This window comes from Myripristis murdjan, chromosome 2 (assembly GCF_902150065.1).
Source record: "Myripristis murdjan chromosome 2, fMyrMur1.1, whole genome shotgun sequence".
NCBI classification, from domain to species: domain Eukaryota; kingdom Metazoa; phylum Chordata; class Actinopteri; order Holocentriformes; family Holocentridae; genus Myripristis; species Myripristis murdjan.
The window spans coordinates 7,945,573-7,963,000 of record NC_043981.1 but is presented as its reverse complement, the minus strand read 5'-3'; the positions used below and the strand labels follow the sequence as shown (position 1 = coordinate 7,963,000).

The 17,428-nt window shown below is 42.0% G+C and overlaps 1 protein-coding gene across 5 annotated transcripts in view; it reads right to left on the bottom strand.

Annotated features, from left to right (window-relative positions):
- The window catches only part of LOC115373657 (histone deacetylase 4-like), a 66,306-nt gene that overhangs the window by 12,122 nt on the left and 36,756 nt on the right, over nucleotides 1–17,428 (bottom strand). For all 5 annotated transcript variants that reach the window (XM_030072159.1, XM_030072152.1, XM_030072174.1 and 2 more), the window contains 7 exons: nucleotides 15,768–15,886; nucleotides 9,024–9,152; nucleotides 8,771–8,880; nucleotides 7,335–7,469; nucleotides 6,502–6,685; nucleotides 4,146–4,369; nucleotides 694–915 (listed from right to left, as the gene is read on the bottom strand). In XM_030072159.1, coding sequence (XP_029928019.1) covers nucleotides 694–915; nucleotides 4,146–4,369; nucleotides 6,502–6,685; nucleotides 7,335–7,469; nucleotides 8,771–8,880; nucleotides 9,024–9,152; nucleotides 15,768–15,886 — 1,123 coding nt within the window. The remainder of the gene's footprint in view (nucleotides 1–693; nucleotides 916–4,145; nucleotides 4,370–6,501; nucleotides 6,686–7,334; nucleotides 7,470–8,770; nucleotides 8,881–9,023; nucleotides 9,153–15,767; nucleotides 15,887–17,428) is intronic.

Below are 17,428 nucleotides of genomic sequence, written 5' to 3'. Positions count from 1 at the left end.
TTATTTTGCAGCTGTAAACTAGAGCAGATGTCTCATTTTTCACTTTTTTCAACTACTTCGCTGATGTAGGTGTTACCGCAGCGATAATTTCACAGTGAGCGATAGCAGCAACAAAGAAGAGGTAGTCTCTAACAAGGAACTTGCCACTTGCAAGGTTACTGAAATGGATGACAGCACTTTAAAGGAACAGTTCACCCAAAATACAAAAAAAAGATATTTTATCACTTGGATTATTCAGTTTCTATGGGATTTGGTGATGTTTCCAGTCAGTCCAGTTTCTCTGAGAACAATTTCCTGCAAAAGAACATCAGCAAACTGTATCTAGAGTGAATTAGAGGCTGATAGATACAGTTTGTCAGTGTTCTTTGGTGGTTACCTTTGGTTACCTTCCCAACAAAACTCTTTGCCCCTGAGGGCATCGGGTATCCATGCTGTTGTTTTGAGAAAGAGCTCCTGCTCTTGAGGTTTTCACATTTACATTTTTAAAGGTTTCACCTCCACAAAGGAATACTCATCCAGTGCCACTCAACTGGAGTAAAGAGAATCAGACTGGAAACCTTGCCTAATCACACAGAAACTATCTAGGTGGATAGATTACACTAGGGCTAAGTGAGAAAATATCTTTTTTTGTATTTTTGGTGAACTGTTGCTTCACGTCAACAGGACAAGACAGATTTTCCTTTGTCTTTCTACCTGTCTGAAGAGCAGCTCTTGCTCTGCCTGCCTCTCCCGCTCCCTCTCCCGGTGTTGCAGCGCCTCCTCCTGGAGCTCCTGTGGGTCGGGCGGCTCCTGCTTGATGGTGACCCCCGGTGGCAGGGCGGCCCCATCCTGATGCTCCCTCAGCTCCTCCTCCGTCTCCTCGGGGTGGCTCTGGTGCTGCCGGCCCACCGACTGCTCACTGGGCTTGGTCATCATCTGCAGCAACAGCACAATCCAACAGCAGGATATGACAAATCCTCGTTGAAGGCACACAAACTTCTCTCTCTGAATCAAATTCCTGGCAAATCACTCTTTTCTCTGGCGCATTCTTCTTTTAACAGGCTTAATTTGGATTACTCAGTCAGATTGGGTGTCTTGCTCATCTCAAAGCTATCCGTTCTAATTGAATGTGAGCGGCCATTCTGCCGAGTGTACTCCAGGGCAAAATGTGTCTCGTCAAAACCAGAGGCATTCCATGCTCCCCGATGTGCCGCTTTTCATCAACGTTATTCTGGGTCCTGCTGTTATCGAGTAGTGACTCACTTAACTGTCTATTCATTCATTTTTCCCTGACATGGACCATTCAGAGTCCCATTCAAGGATGTGGAGGGCTCGCCTCCATAGTGTGTGTGTTGGACATGTATAGTGCTGACAGAAAGAAAAAGAGAGAACAACAGAAAGAGAAGTGTTTGGCAGAGGTCTCAAGAGTGGGCTAAGACTACAGGTGTGTGTGTGCGTGTATTTCCCAGAGCTGTCAGCCTTGGCGTCTCCTGGCGCCGTGCCAAGGGACAGCATTGACGTCAGAGCATTCACAAACTCCCTCATTCACCCCCACCCCCCAATGTTCTTGTCTTTCCCTCCAAACAAACTGCTCTTTTCCCCTGTTTTTTTCACCTCCTCCCTGCTCCACAACTCAAATCCAGACTGCTCCCTTCTGCTCCACTTTCCCAGAAAACTCCCCTTTTGTAGCAAGTATGTGTGCACAGTGACATTTATGTATCTACAAACATATACTTTTGACTTCCTCCCAGTGATGAATGTAGTGGATTTCCGTCATAAGTTGAAAACAAATTTAAATCATTCCTAAAATCAAGATTTAAATGGTCTTTGCTGATACCAGAAGAGTAAGTAGGTGATTCAAGCAGCAAAGGACATCATAGACTAAAAAATATAATTTCAATGTATGTCATTTTGATCATGTTTCTATTGGCTGGAAGACTATACTGACAGACTGAAGGACTTACAGATGTTTCAAGTCCAGCACAAAAGCCTATGCAGGGTGAACAAATGTGTAAAGTTTGGTTTTTAAATGTTCAGATATCCAGGGTTTTCAAGATAGGGTTTGGGGTCTCCCAGTAGTCCTTGAGGGGTCTTCAGCAAAATAATGAAACGTTTAATTCCACTATAATTTAATTCACTAGAAATTCACTATTTGTCAGTGTTCAAGTATGAGACTTCTAAACTATTTAAAAGTCAAAGCAAACTCTTTAGGGCAAAATCACTTCAAACGGCGTTCAATAGCTTAGACTTAAGTCAACTTGAGAGTTCTGAACATGAAAAAGTTTGAGAATTGCTATCTGTATTTATTTGTGCATCACGCTCTTCTAAATGATGGCATAAGAAAACCAAGGAAGAACATTTTTTCACAGTGAACTACCTGCTCTTAAAATCATCCTTATTCTGATTGACTTTAGAGCAAAACAAGGTTTTAAGCAGAGATTTGCATTGAAACTGCATTTAAGAGATGCGTTATTGTCACCACTGCAGTCATCACCCTGCCAAAACACTCTAAAATTTGCATTTTGGTACGTGAGCCACTGTTACAGAGATGTTTGTGTGAGAGGATGCCACTTGAGAGCTTGGGAACATATGGAGGGAGTGAGAGAGGAGAGCAGAGGAGGCAGAGGAGGAGAGGAAATCCCTTGTTTCATCCACCCACCTCTCTCCTCCAGCAAACACACCGCTAGAATAGGAATAGCCATACAGAGCAGCAGCAGCCACTTCCTCCACGACCATATAAGGCAAAGGCTTCCGCTTGGTTGCCATGGCATTGCAGTTACCTTGCAGCCCGTGGCAACTGTCTCGGTCACAGTCACAGAAAAAACGTGGACGCCAACATGCAAATGCACACACACACACAGACACAGACACACACACACACGCGCGCACATAAACACACCATGTTTCTCACAAGTTCAGTTTTAAAGTCATGTTGACCCACACCTGCCTCCACCTACTGCAAAACTAAAATACTGAAGAGAGGGACAAGCAGACACAGAAAATGACAGAACGAAATCAAGAACACACACACACACACACACACACACAAATAACACACATGTGGCTTCCACCTGCTCAAATAAGTACAGATTTTTTGCAGTTTTTGGTGATGACATGTGGACCTAGTCAGGGTTTGATCAATATGTTTTTTTTCTTCTATTTTTTTGATTTTGCCACTCTTTTTACCTAAAGCTGCTGTCAGCTGACATTTTGTGCAGATATTCAGTGCCTTTAACTTTGAAAATTACTCTGCAAAAAAAATAAAAGAAAATGATTACTACACCGAGTCTCTTTTTAATACAACTGAATAAACAAAATCAACAAAGACAAGACTGCAGATACAAAACGAAGATGAATATACACTATACAGATGAGCATACGGAAGATGAGATACAGTCAAACAACAATATAAATCTTAAAGAGCCACAGAATAATCTTTTTCATACTGGAGAGGGAAAACATGGCCATGCTGATATCCCATATTCCAAAAATGGTCCAGTATAATAGTAAACTGATAATTTGGTCTAACTCTACACCATCATTTAATTGGATTGTGACCTCAACTTTACCCTGCGTACATGACAGAGTGATTTACTGTAAAATGTATGTTCATTTTAAAATACACAGTATGTGACAGTGTTGGTTATCGACAGATTTCACAAAATATAATCATCATGCTCGACTGTATGGCAGTAGTCTCTATTAAATAACAGATGAAGGACAGACCTTGATGATGACATGTTCAGGAAACACATCATGTTAAAAGGAGCTTAGAAAGAATTGCAGCTGAGATGTGAAGACCTCTTAGTTTAATAAAAAGAATAACACACCTTCTTCTTCATTTGCTGAGAAGAAAAGAATATTCCTTCTATGTAGTGAAGTCTCTCACTTTTTCTGACTGGCCTGACTTTGACTCCTGAAGAGCTTGAAATTGAGGCAATAGCACTGTGGTTAAAAAAAAAACCCTGGCACAACCTGCAGATTTTATGAAAGCATCAATAGTCATCCTTACAATATTGTCAATATTATCACAATATTGACACTGGGGTATCTGGTCAAAGATATCTAACTTAATTTTTCAATTCAGTCCATATCGCCTGCCCTTTGCACCTAGCCAACAAGTTCACCACACCCCCGCCCTCCAAGACCTCCTCCCCTTTACCGACCTTGTTGAGGTGGAGCTGCTGCTGCTGGAACTGCTGCTTGTGCTTCTCCAGAAACTGCTGGTGCTGCTGCTGGACCACCAGCTGCTGCAGGGCCAGGGCCTGGGCGTGGGCCTGGGCCGCACTGCCCTGGGGCAGGGGTGCCGACTGGGTCCGTCCCAGGGGTCGGTGCTGCCGCTGCAGCTTGGCCATGGAGGCCGCAGACGGCATGGACAGGCCGCTTACGCCTGGAGACACAGAGGAGGGAGATACTGGTTAGACGTGAACACCAAGATACTCATGACCTTGGAGAGACTGTTCTTCTCAAGCTGTCTTTGTGAGAGGAAGCTTCTCAGTGACAGAACAGAGAAGGCCTTGTGGAGTTTGAGATCACTGAAACAAAGGTTTTCATTTTTCTGGTGGTTTCAACTAACTCTGTACTACGATCCTAGCACTGTTTAGGTGTGATGTGTCATTCTCACAATGAATCTTGACGCTTCCAGTTCCAAGTCACTGGATGAACCTCAGTTTGTCAAGGAAACTCTTCAGATGTATCTCTGCCTTCAGCATCTTTTTCTTTTGGCGTTGCATTTTGGTTTCAAGGAAAATGTATTATGTAAATGCATCATGGAAAACATACTGAGAAGGACCACTAGTAATTGCAGAGACCATCCTGGAACCTGAAGGTCCACTTATAATGCCATATGCAAGAAAGCTAACAAACTGACAAATTTAATAAATCAGGCCTGGAAATGGTGTAAGAATCTGGCTTAAGTATTCAAATAGATAAAAGTTTCCTTGCCACTATTTTCACATTCAGTTTCTGAATTTGAAAACAGTCTACTGAAAAGAGTCTGCTGATCATTAGGTACTACATGGCATCGTGGAGTATGAAGACAGAGGCAGAAAGGCAGAAAGAAAAGTCGATGAGAAAGCACAAGGCCACAGTCCCTAAAAAGACTGACCTGCTTACCTGATTTAAAACAGGCCTGCACAGATTCTCTGTCTGAACCACTACACAATTAAATACCTGGTGATCGGTATGCTTTTACACGACGAAGAAAATACAAGAAGGGAAATATTAAGATAATATATTACTTATGTCAAATGCAAAATGTATTAAAGTGATACTAAATAATTAAAATAATGTTGATTGGACATGCAAATAGTATAATATAACAGTACAGCTGAACTGAACTGAATCATGTAGCTTTGTTACACAGCTTCAAGTTATTATCTATTGGAAGCCTGTGTTGGAGTGATTTACTATTAACACTGATCATCAATGAATTCAGCATGTCAGTCCTGTACATTCACTGTACACACGATGTATATGTGGGCGTCTGCATGTCTGTGTGTGTTGCACACACATGTGCATGTGTCTGTGTTTGCGTCATCACCCATTCACTGTTCATGCCCCCGCTGAAAATAGCAGCTACATGGTCGTCAATGGACGAGCTGATGGGAAACAGCACACAATGCAAGCTTCTCACACACTCCCATGCTTCTTGTAGCATACGGCGACATATGAAAAGAGCTCATTAGTTTGGGTTAATGAATGTACATCCGTCAATGGGAGGTGGCACACACTGTACCATGAACACTTCTCTGAGTGCGGTATTGTTTTTTGTGTCATGTGTGTGTGTCTGGGCAAAAATGAGAAATAATTGTAAATCGGGGTGACATTTGGCAATGTAATTTAAATCAAGAGAAATAAGAACAATACAGTTAGCAAGGCAACTTCTAGTGCACAGTATCACACCTAAGCAACAACCATCCAGCCATATATTTATTGATTAGCTTTAAAAAAAAAAAAAAAAAAGATTTTCCTTCCATTGCGATTTTGCACAATAACTGCTCTTTTGAAAGTGCTCTATGTATTAACTGTTATGTTTGTCACTATTATTGTGCCTGTAATCATTACAGGGTTTCCACTCTGCCAAATGTAAAATTCTGACTTTTTCATGACTTTCTATACCAAAAAAGTTGAATTTCTGTATCAGTGGTATAAACATATAAAAGTAACATGAGGATTTTAATTTGACAGAAATTTAAACTCAAGTCAGATTCAGTGGCCTTTATCAAGGCTAATTTATCAATTAGCCTATGTTTTATTCTGTATGGACATGACATGAACATAATGGAAAATACATACAACATTTGGTGAATAACTAGTAACTGTTTGGTTTGAAGAATCAATTAAATTTCCTGATTTTCACTATCTAGAGGGGTCTTTTCAAAATTTCATGACCTATGGGAACCTTGTCATTACCAGTATGACTACCACGGATCAAACTATCTGTATTGCTACTTTTATCAGCACTGCTGTTGCTATAAACACACCCAGCTTCACTACTGTTACTCCTTCCACTTCTCCTACCTGTGACCAGCGGACTCTGTGCTGGGCTCTGCTCCATCAGCACCATGTGCTGCAGTAGTGGACTGTGCCCACCCGTGCCCGCTCCTGCCTCAGCCAGGTAGGGGGGCAGGTGGCCGCCGGACAGGAAGGGTGGGCTGAGGGAGAGGGCTGGCTGCAGGCTGCCCTCCTGCTGGGCCGAGGTCACCTGGGAGAGGACAGAGCACAGAGAGTGAGGCTGTGTGACTCTGTGCTGTGATACTGTGTTAAGATGAAGTTAAATGTGTCCAAATTTTATTTCACAACAACACAATAATTGGTGGTGTGAATTTTTGGTGACTCAGTCCAATTCACTAATTGGTGATTCAATTTAAGAACTTTTTCTCTGAACAATTGTTACCAATTATGTAAACATTATTTATAATAATATAAGTTCCAATTCATGAATTCTATTTCATAGTATAATGTAGAATTCATACTATTCTGAATTGAGATTTTTTTAGTGACAACAAACTGTTGAAATTTATAATCTTTTGTCAGATCAATATAATATTAGTCTTTTTTTGTTAAGAATTGTTATTTGATTCAAAACTTTTCATATCAATTCAGGAAGATGTCTGTTTATTTCAGCATTTTTAATTAATGTACTGATGCAATGAATGACTTGTTATAGTCCTACAAATACAACATAGCTGAGGAATCATTTGCAAAGAACTGCTACTGTTTGAGAGACAAAGATATAGACAAAATTAGCAAGGAGAAAAAGGGTTGTCAAAAAGGCCCATACAGATAAAGTTAGACAGACAAACAGCCATGCGACAAACAATTCAGCCTGCAAGCCAGCAGGTCGTCCTTACATTGGAAGCAGCGGTGGCAGTGGCAGTGGCGGGCAGCCCCAGGGTGATGTTGGGTAAGGAGGGCGAGGTGTAGAGGGACAGCTGGTTAACAGAGCCCCGCTCAGCACCGCTGCACAGCCTCTGGGCCAGAGATGCCTGAGAAGGACGTTTGAACAATTTATTTTGGGTTCATAATATCAAAATCCCCACCATCACAGGCGCAGATGTCCTCACGAGGCAAGCCTGCTGCATATGCAACCTACTGGCGATATAAAATGGCTGTCGCGGCCCTGAGGCTCCTCCATGCTGCCTGAATGCCCCTAATAGCTCCCACAAATAAGCATCTTGCCGGTTCCTTGGCTCTCCTCCTCTGCAGACCTGTCATTTGAAGACCCCTCACTGCTTGCCTTTGCACATGGTCTGCACTACTAAATATAAAAACTGATAGCTGCGACCTGCAGTCCAGGCACCCACACAAAGAAGCAAGGTCACTCTGACAGAAAAAAGCTGCTGTAATTCGTTGCAGAGTTTTGCGTGTGGTTTATGTGCAGGTGTTGTGATTTGTTTGATCATGATTCTGTGTGCATTAGGCTTTGGCTGATGCAGATTCTTTTTGACTGAAGCTGCCAGAAGCAAATATTTTTGTGCCAGGATTCAACGTCTTTAAATTTTTTTTTTTTTTTTTTTTTTTTTGCCAAACAATGTGTTTCCCTCAGTTTTCTTTTTGGCAGGCTGGAAATGAAACAACATTCAAGCCGTTATGTGACACTAAAACTCTTGACTGAAACCAATATTAATGAAATTCTTTTCAGTGCGAAGGTAGAAAACTGCACCTATTCAATAGTAGCGGAAACTGGAATATTTTACTGCCTTTTTTTAAAGGATATCTGAAGAGGACGATCAGGCAAAATGCTGTTGTCAGTTTTTTTGTGTATCCACGTTGATAATCCAAACAAATTCTTCTTTTACTTGCATTTTCTGGTGGCTCCTTCACCTTTTACTTGCTTGAACTCTGATTATCTCTTGAATTTCCCTTTGAGTAGCTTCAAAGTTGGGATTTTTTCCCCCCACGATTTTAGGGCAATGTCACATACATGTTCTTTATCTGTCGGATTTAGTGCTTCACTGAAGCTACATCCTGCTTTTATTGGGTGAAATATCCAAATCCAAAATGTCATTGTTTTATGTTTGCAGCATTATATCAAACAAAAACTATCAATTTTATACACTTTCCATGTAATTTAGAAGGATATATTTGGTATTTTTTGAAACCATGGGATCTCCACTAAAATTTAAAATAAAGATCAACCTCACAGCAATGATGAGCACAAAACACAGATAAGAGTGCAGATTTAACAGTGTGTTTTATGTTGCTGAGACTGGGGAGGAGCTTCCACCACACTGGAGTTGAATGACATGACTGATATTTAATACAAGACCGACTGTGTATTAGTTACCTCCGTGCTGTTGGAGACTGCCACAGTGATGCCGTTTTCATTGGGGATGTTGTTGGAGCTGTTGTTGGGGGAGCTGGGGCCTGAGCCAGGGGCACTGCTACACGCAGAGTCTGAAACACGCACACACACACACACAACCAAAATAATCAAAGTAATTTGTATTTGGGATGTGTTTGGAATGTCTTTTGGGAAAAAACACAGAAGTAAACCCAGCACAATGGAGTGAATGCTCTGAATGCTGTGTGTCCCTTACCTGCCATGTCTAGTGAGCGTTTCTTGGCAGTAGCGATGGGGCTGTCGCGACGCCGCAGCAGCGGACTGCTCCTCCTCTCGCTTACTTTCTGCTTCAGCCTGGAACGCAGCTTCAGGTTGGGCTCCGAGGCTGAAGGGCAGAGAGAAACATGAAGGAAAACACTTTGATTCTCACACTGATTGACTGTTAACATTAATGTGGTGCAGTCGATTGAGAGCAGACTTGTGACAGATATCACAATGTGCATGATAAACTCAGCACGCTGTGGTTACAGCATAATACTGTGACATATAATGAGGGTTTGCAAATCTCCTTGAAACTGGCAGAATCATGAAGGTCCAGTTGATTGACTGTCCACAAATAGATGACTATAAAACAAATGGCACAAAAATTAGAAGAAATAACAAAAAAATATTGTTGAGGTGTGTGCAGGTCCAAGTAAATGACATACTAAAGCGCATTTGTTGGCATATTAAAAGTTATTGTGATAAAGGAAATATTTTGCCTTACTTTAAAACAGTACAAAAGGGAGCTTGGGAAGACTTAGCTATCTAGAGCTGTTTTTTTTTTTAAATTAGCCCACAGGCTGATTTAATGTATCAAAGACAAAACAATCAGCCCCCAGTTAAAAATTGCATGGAAATGAACCAAGTCCAGTGAATTCTGCTGCTATGCTAAAGTTTCGCTTTTTTCTCAAAAACTGAGGACTTCCAACATGGCTGCCAGTTACACTAACTTTCCATCACCTGAAAGCCCTTGTGCACATGTGGGTTAGTCAAGGGTTGTCCATTTCTAGTGGTAGTTGAACTTTACAACTTAGCACTACGAGGGTTGTGTGGCTTGAGAGAATAGCGCAAACAATGCCATGGTTAGGGCTTCAATTCCCTCTAGGGCCATAAAAATGTATGCACTCGTACTTTAAGGACATTTTTTTGATGTACGTGTCCACAAAATGGAAACTGAATGAGGTGCTCAAAGCTGTAGCTCATGTTGTTTTGAAGCTTTATGATAACTATTTGAAGTCAATTGTGTGACATGATGCATTTTCACAGGATTTGTTGCCTTTAACACCTTTAGAAAAGCAGGAAAAACAGCCATTTCTACCCTCAGTACATGCAATTTCATCTGAAAACATTATTTTGAGGTGCAAAGAGCGGTGTGTTATAAGCTCGAACAAGTTTTAAGTGGAAATGTACCACACTTAACATCCTAGGTCCAGTATTTCAAAAAGTGTGTGTTTTCTGACTCTAGCTGATTCCAGCTGAGACTCCCAACACTGCTGTCAAGCCTCCTCGAGGTTAAACAGATATCTGGCCAGTGCAGCTTCGGGCAAATCAATCAAACGGGTGGGAGAGTTATCTGACCAACAGTCTCGCGGCTCCCAGCTTAAACTGTGAGCTCTCCACATTGATTTGTCATATGGAGGAGCTTCCACGGTGTCTGGACTTTTCTCCGTGTGAAATCTGCCTTGCTGCTTTCTTATGAAGCCTCACTGTTGCACAAATAATTTACTTTGAAGCTACCATTTATCAAATCCCCGATTCAATCCTCCTGTTTACTTTCTGATCAAGCCAGACTCTCAGCCACATTTCCCTAAAGAAAGTGAGACGGAGAAAAAAAAAAATTAGCTCCAATTTCAGGCCCATGTCTAATTCCCTGAAGGTCTTTTGTGTGTTTATGGTCACCGAGTTGTGAATGGATACGGGGTGAAGGGAACGGCATGTCATGTTGGCTCCTGCCATGGAGGCTAATGCTCCGTTTACTTTGCCCTGCCAATCAGGGGCCTCAGTGGGGCCCACGTTAACCAATTAGTGGCTCTCGTGTGTTCCTTGTCACTAATCATCTTGAAGCGCCATTTCAGCCTTTCACAGCAAAACAAAAGAGGGAATGAAAGAACAAGAATGCCTTCTCTCTCCCTGCTCCGCTTTCTCACTCTCATTCTGCTCTTTTAATAGCATCTTTTTTAGGGTTGCATAATTTAGGCTGGGCTTCGAAAAGTGATATCTAGCAGTAGCATTTTGTGTGTCAACTTTAGCAGCGACAAAAACTATCAAAGGTTACAAGGAAAGCTCAAAATGTTAGACTTTTGCAACAAGAGTTCAAATCTCCATGTTTACAGGTATTGTCACTGCAGAATGTAGTTTCATTTTACTTGAAAAGCAGACAGCATGCTGCACAGAGAATAATTAAGGAATTGATGAGGTAAGAATCTAAGGAATAATTTCATGCATTAGGAGGCAGCATCATGAGAGGACCAAATCTGAATGGCTTCTTCAGTGTTGTGTTCAGCCAGTTATTATTGTTTTCTATTGTTTTTTTGCTCACAAAGTAATTCTGCATGACAGCGCCCGTCTTGCGTCATTCCTCACAAGTACAAACACTGAAGCCCCAGCTAGCCTCCCTGGAGCGTCTCCATAAACTCAGAAATCCTGATAGCTAACATTTTCTCAAAAAGATGTTGCATCCACTCACAGTGCCAGGTAAAAATAAATGTGTTGAAAAGAGTGAGGTGTGAATTTAGAAGTGTGAAGTAGGTAGTAGGAAGTGGGAAGAAGAGTCCAGTCCAGATGGAGTCGAGTCAGATGTACTGAGTTGATGCCGACGGGGAAGCTATCCTATTTATATGAGGTATTCAGAGGAGATCCAGTCCATATGCGATAGTTCACTGAAAGAGTCTACGGTGTCAGAAAAGTTCCCTGCCCTCCCCGGATGAAGCATGTCTGATTTTTAGAAATAATGGAATTGAGATTCTTGTCCAAAAGGAAATCAAAAGAGCCTTGAAATCTAGGTCTAGAGGGTTTATCGGGCAACATAAGAGGTCCATGGCTATTTTAAGCAAGAATGGAGCTGTGGTCTGCGATGCCAGAGGAAGAGTTTCATATCAAAAATTAAAGGCAAAAGTTTGACAGAAGTTTTTTTTTTTTTTTTTTTTAGAAGTTTGCATCAAAGCTATCTTTAATCCACTGCCAATTCCCACTCTATCAAGCCTAAAAGCCGCAGCTGTGTCTGAGTAGATGAACTAGAAGTCTGTTTGGTTTATCTCAATTTTCATAAAGAATGATACAAGATTTCAGAAGTCATCTCTCTGCCAAGATGAGTAGAAAAGAGATTGAATTTTGTTTCCTAGGTGATTCTTTTTTAAAGAGTAAAGAAGAAGGTGGAAAGATCAGAGCGCTTGTTCTTACGAAGCGATTTGATTTAAATCATCTATGGAGACATAACTACCATCAGCCATTATCACCATTTCAATTTGGAGCTTTCAAAACAAATGACAGAAGTGACAGTCTCGAGATTTGAGCCGAGGAGAGTGCCTGTTGATGAGGAAACACATGCAACCGGCCTCAAAGAAGAAGAGTAATTAGCTCATTTTGGTTCCTTCTGCAGCAGAGTGAGCACAAACTTTGAAAAGTGAATGATCCAATATGACAACAGCACAATAATAACAAGCAATGGAATCTATTTAGAAATTGTCAACACCAGTGATAGATGCTTTCTGCCCTTTTTGACCGGACTGAGGACGCTGCAGATTTCAGAGAGAAACAGATGACTGCAAGTGACGGATGCTTGTTGAAATGACACAAGATAACTATTAGACAATGGTCAAATCGGACATTTGTAACCTGTCAACTATGCAGTGAAACCAACAAAGCTGTTGCAACCATGTTCCCAAAACCCTTGGAAGCAGTGTGAAAAAAATGTCATTGCCTGCTGAAGCCGACATTTATCTTGGCTCTGTTGCGTAGTTTGGACAATTTTGGCAAACTAGGTGTGACATGTTCACGCAATGTGCTCTAAAAATCCACATCATCCATGTCATGTGCGTAGATCTCGTTGACAATAAGGAATATTGTCAACGATTTTTTTTATGTCACAAATGCTCAGGGGCATTAGTCTGAGATGCAAGATAAAAGAGTATGCAAATTTGTGAGACGGTCCCAATTATTTCATAGTACCATCAAGGCATAGTTTCATGTGACTCCAAAATGATGAAACTGTATTAGAGACAAATAAATAAATAAATAAATAAATAACTTTGAAATTATAACTTTGATTGCTGAAGTCATCAAGTGAATATGCTGAACATTTGCTTACTATATCCTCACTAAGATCACTAACATACTAACTTTTATCTGTCAATACAGAATATTTCTTTTGTTTTTTGTGGTCGGACAAAGGGAGCAATATGAAGACATCCGTATGTGCTCTGCTGGCTTCCTGCTAAATTTGATATGCCATAGGGGAAATGATTTCTCGATGAATCAAAAAAAAAAAAAAAAAAAAGAATCAACAGATTAGTCAACAGTGACAGTAATCCTTAGGTGCAGCTCTATACTAGACTAATCAATGTGCTAATATTGACAGTTTTGCAGTGGATAACAGGCAACTCTTCTTTACGCTTCATAGACTTGGCAAAGTGACTCACTGATGCCTGCTCGACTAATGATTGGAGCTTCACATATGAATTATCTTATAGAAATTAAGCCTTCAGCATAGGCAGCAGGGGGGCATGAACAAACACATGCAAATGTATAGGGCACTAATGCACAAATGGTGCATTGTTGACCTTATTAAAATGGGCCTCACAATCAAAGTAAAAAGGCTGTGTATTGCTTTGCATTCATGGACAAGCCATACAGTCTGGCTATCGACTGAACCTGCCAGGTCACGTAGAGAAGCAGTCTGCCTATGCACTATTGTGTCCATGTGAAGGACACAGTGCCCCAATTAAGCTACAAAAACATGTTTGCTCATTAATGACCGCAAACATTCTGCAAAAGAATTCAATGCAATGATGAAGCTGGTCAGGAACAGTGTGCCTTCCTTTGCTCCTACCAAAGAACACACAGAGTGCGATGGTTCACAAGGTCCCAAACTTTCCCACCCCATGTGTGTTTTTCAGGTGCAGTCATGTGTGTGGAGAGCGTATGTACCCGACTGTATGTGTGATGCTCATCTAGAGTGTGCGTGTACGAAGAGGCGGCAATTTTAAAGACTTCCATGTAGGGCTGAACGTCATGTTCATGACATGAAGAATTACTTCATGTTCTGTACATTTCCCCATTCAATCATATCTTCTTCTATTTACTCTCCTTAGCTCTTAGGTCTCAGGTCACTTTTCCTACCATACTTACATGACTAATTTGAATATTAGTAAAAACACACTATAAATGCCTCATCATTGCATTGCTTATTACCAATTTTCCTGGTCACATAGTATTTTAAGCTTATTCTGCTGTTGAATTCATTGAAATTTGTTCCAGATAACATTGTCAATTAACGCCTTAAATGTAAAGCGAGAGGAGGGAGATACACAAAAGAGCGCTGTTGCTTCCTTTGACCGTTGCTGGGAGTCTTTGGGTGCCAGTCCTCTACTTTATGGCCAGGCGGTGATATAAAAGAGCCTCTAACCTCTCCCAAGCTGGCATTACCATAAGTAAACCCCGCAAAGCACGTCATCGCTGTGGGCAAATATCAGGGTGGCACAGGTTCGCTCCCCCCTCAGCAGTCAAGCGTACTCTTCAGCCTAGAAATCGGGAGGACACAGACACTCCTGGGATGATCTCTGCACTTTCCGCCATCTTTCTTTTCTTGTTTCTTTTTGTGAAGCATGCTTTTTGGAAGTGTGGCATCGTGGTGCCACTTGCTGGCTTTTGTTCAAATCCTGGTCACCAGTGCTTGTGTTCTGTGCTCCCACCTCGGGCTGCTCTCCTCTTAAAGAAACCAAACACTCACTGCGTCGCCTCAGATGTTTTTATAGTTATGAGTAAAAAACAGAAAATGAGTTTTGGGGAACAAGTGAAGCCAATGAATGCGTCTCCTCACATCTTTCTTCTTCCCTGCTTTTCATTTCTCTCTTAGACTCTCACCTCATCATCTCTCCTTCCCTCATCTCATCTTTGTCTTTCTTTCTCTTTCCCTCCCTCCCTCCCTCCTTCCTCTTCTCCTCCTCCTCCTCCCAGGGAGGAATGTGGCTGTGTGGGCCAGTGTCAACTGTGGTCTATCTGCTGCTGCAGCCAGCAGCCTGGAGGCTCAGAGTCAACAGGGCTGGAGCGCTGGCTGTAGCCGCCTGCCGCCCTGCTAAGTGAATAATTGCACTGTAAGACGACCGCTGCTTCACGGCTACACCACCGCACACACCACTCACACTTACTCTTGCACACAAAAAGCCATACACACACACTGTCCACCTGGGGGAAAACACACTGCAAACAGCTGTTTTTACACTGTAACGGCTTCTGTGCTCTGTGCAGTTTGAAGATTTTCAGCTATGTGAAAACTTTTTTTCGCGGTGTGCAGCATTTTAGCAGCTCTGACTACTTTTGTCCAGATTAGCATCTAAAATAATCATATACCGGCTCTCTCTCTTTGTAAAACTCCTGGATCTATTGTACACAGCAGTGCACTTACTACTCACAGTTTTAAGCAGTGTTACGGGGTTGTAGTGCACTCTATTGAACTCTTGAACCGCCTACACTATCGCTCTCTCTAACGCTCTCATGTGGGGGACGCTGGGAGACCCTGACAGCCTAATTTGGATGTGATTAATGGTGCAGAGCCCTGATGCCATCCAAATTGCGCTAGACGTGAGCCTGCATAGGAGCTACAGGACGCTACAGTGGCAAACTGTGTGTGTGTGTAATCCTCACTAAGCATGAGCCTGCATAGGAGCAAATATGCAGCACCGTGGTACTGCCAAAAGTAAAAATATGTGTGTGTGTGTGTGTGTGTGTGTGTGCACCGTACCAGTCTTTCGGAGTGGGAAGTCATCCCGGGGGTTGTACATGCCCAGCACAGGATGGTTGTAAGTGGACACACCGGTTTGTGGAGGGGAGCTCTGGTCCAGGGAGCTGTGCTGGGTTTTCCTATAGAAAACACACACACAAAAACACACAATCAGGAACATGTGCGCACTGTTAAAGGTGCCACTTAGATCACAGAACCATGTGCCACAAAGCCAAACGGCTATAATTCTCTGTGTACATGTGACTGGATGTAATCCCCCCCGAAATAAGTCAACAAAGTAACTTTATGGCCGTCACAGATTTGTATGATTAAAGCATCATGCAAATCCCTTGGCGAGGTTGTAGACATGTGCTGCCATCTGTGCGCTGCCTACAGAGCAGGACTGTGTTCATAGGCAAAGTTAAGCCGGGGCTGGCGCTCGTCCCGATGCATGTTCTGGTCAGGTGGATGTACACACTCCTCTGTTCTGAGGCTAAGGGGGCGTTGGCTCTAAACGACAGGGAGGATTTACATTTTGGAGGGAAGAGAGGGAAACAGAGCAACAGAGGCAGAAATAAAGCAAGAGAGAGAGAGGGAGAGAGAGAGTATACACACGAGAAGTGACCACATTGCTTTGTAGTGCTTCGCTCTATCAAAAGTCATCACTTGTGGGCATTTCACTGGGTGTGTTCTGGGGTCAGGCACTGGGTTTGTTTAACACTTTACGCAGACTTATTTTGCATTTTATGAGTTACTAATTTTGTGTATGGAAAACAATCTGGAAGTTTCCTGAAGCTTTACTCGACTGAGGTAGCTAGCTAAGTGGCTACAACTATTCGGAAGTGATGGACAGTTTAACTATTAAGCTAACACTACTTGTTGAGCCTACCGGAAACATATTTTTGTTGTTGTTTGTTTACAAAACCTCACTGCTGACTATATTATTTTTCCTCTGTTTGCAATTCTATCTGGCTTCAATTTGCCCCTATAAAAAGTTAGTAGCTAAGATATTTGAGTTTACCTCAGCTCATCTTCAAAAAAGTCAGAAGTCAGACTTTCAAGGAAACAGGAGCACTATAACGGTACAACTAAGCATGAATTGCAGTTCAGTTGAAGTTTAAATGTACAGTATGTTTTATACAGCCCTCCTTCAGATTCAGATTTACCTCTTCCTGCTTACTATATCAGCATCATTTTTTTCACCATATTGTTCAGCCCTCAAGGTGGAAAAAGAGGAAGCTTTAAACAGCACAAATGCACACCTGCACAGGGCCCCAATAAAGCGATAACCACTCAAGGCCGACTATTCAGTACAAGTCCCTATCATCAGCTTCCAATATCCTGGCCTTACATGTGTGTATTGTTAGTGTGTGTGTGTATTTTAAGCTTTAAACCCCTCAGTCCATCTCTCAGTCATGCTCATAACCGTGCAGCCGGTGTGTCAGGTGAAAAAGAGGGGATGGATTAAGACAAAATCCATTACATTATTCATCTGTGGGCAGAGTGTGAAAGAATTAACCATCCAAAAGTCGCAGCAATCTGCGTTTAGCTTAAGCATAGATTCTGCTTCTTGTTTGTTAGTTATTCCCTCATTACATGAAAGGAATCACAAATACAAAGACAACAGCCATCATACTGCCACTCCTTTCCACCGTGCCTTTGTTTGAACATTGATTACATCG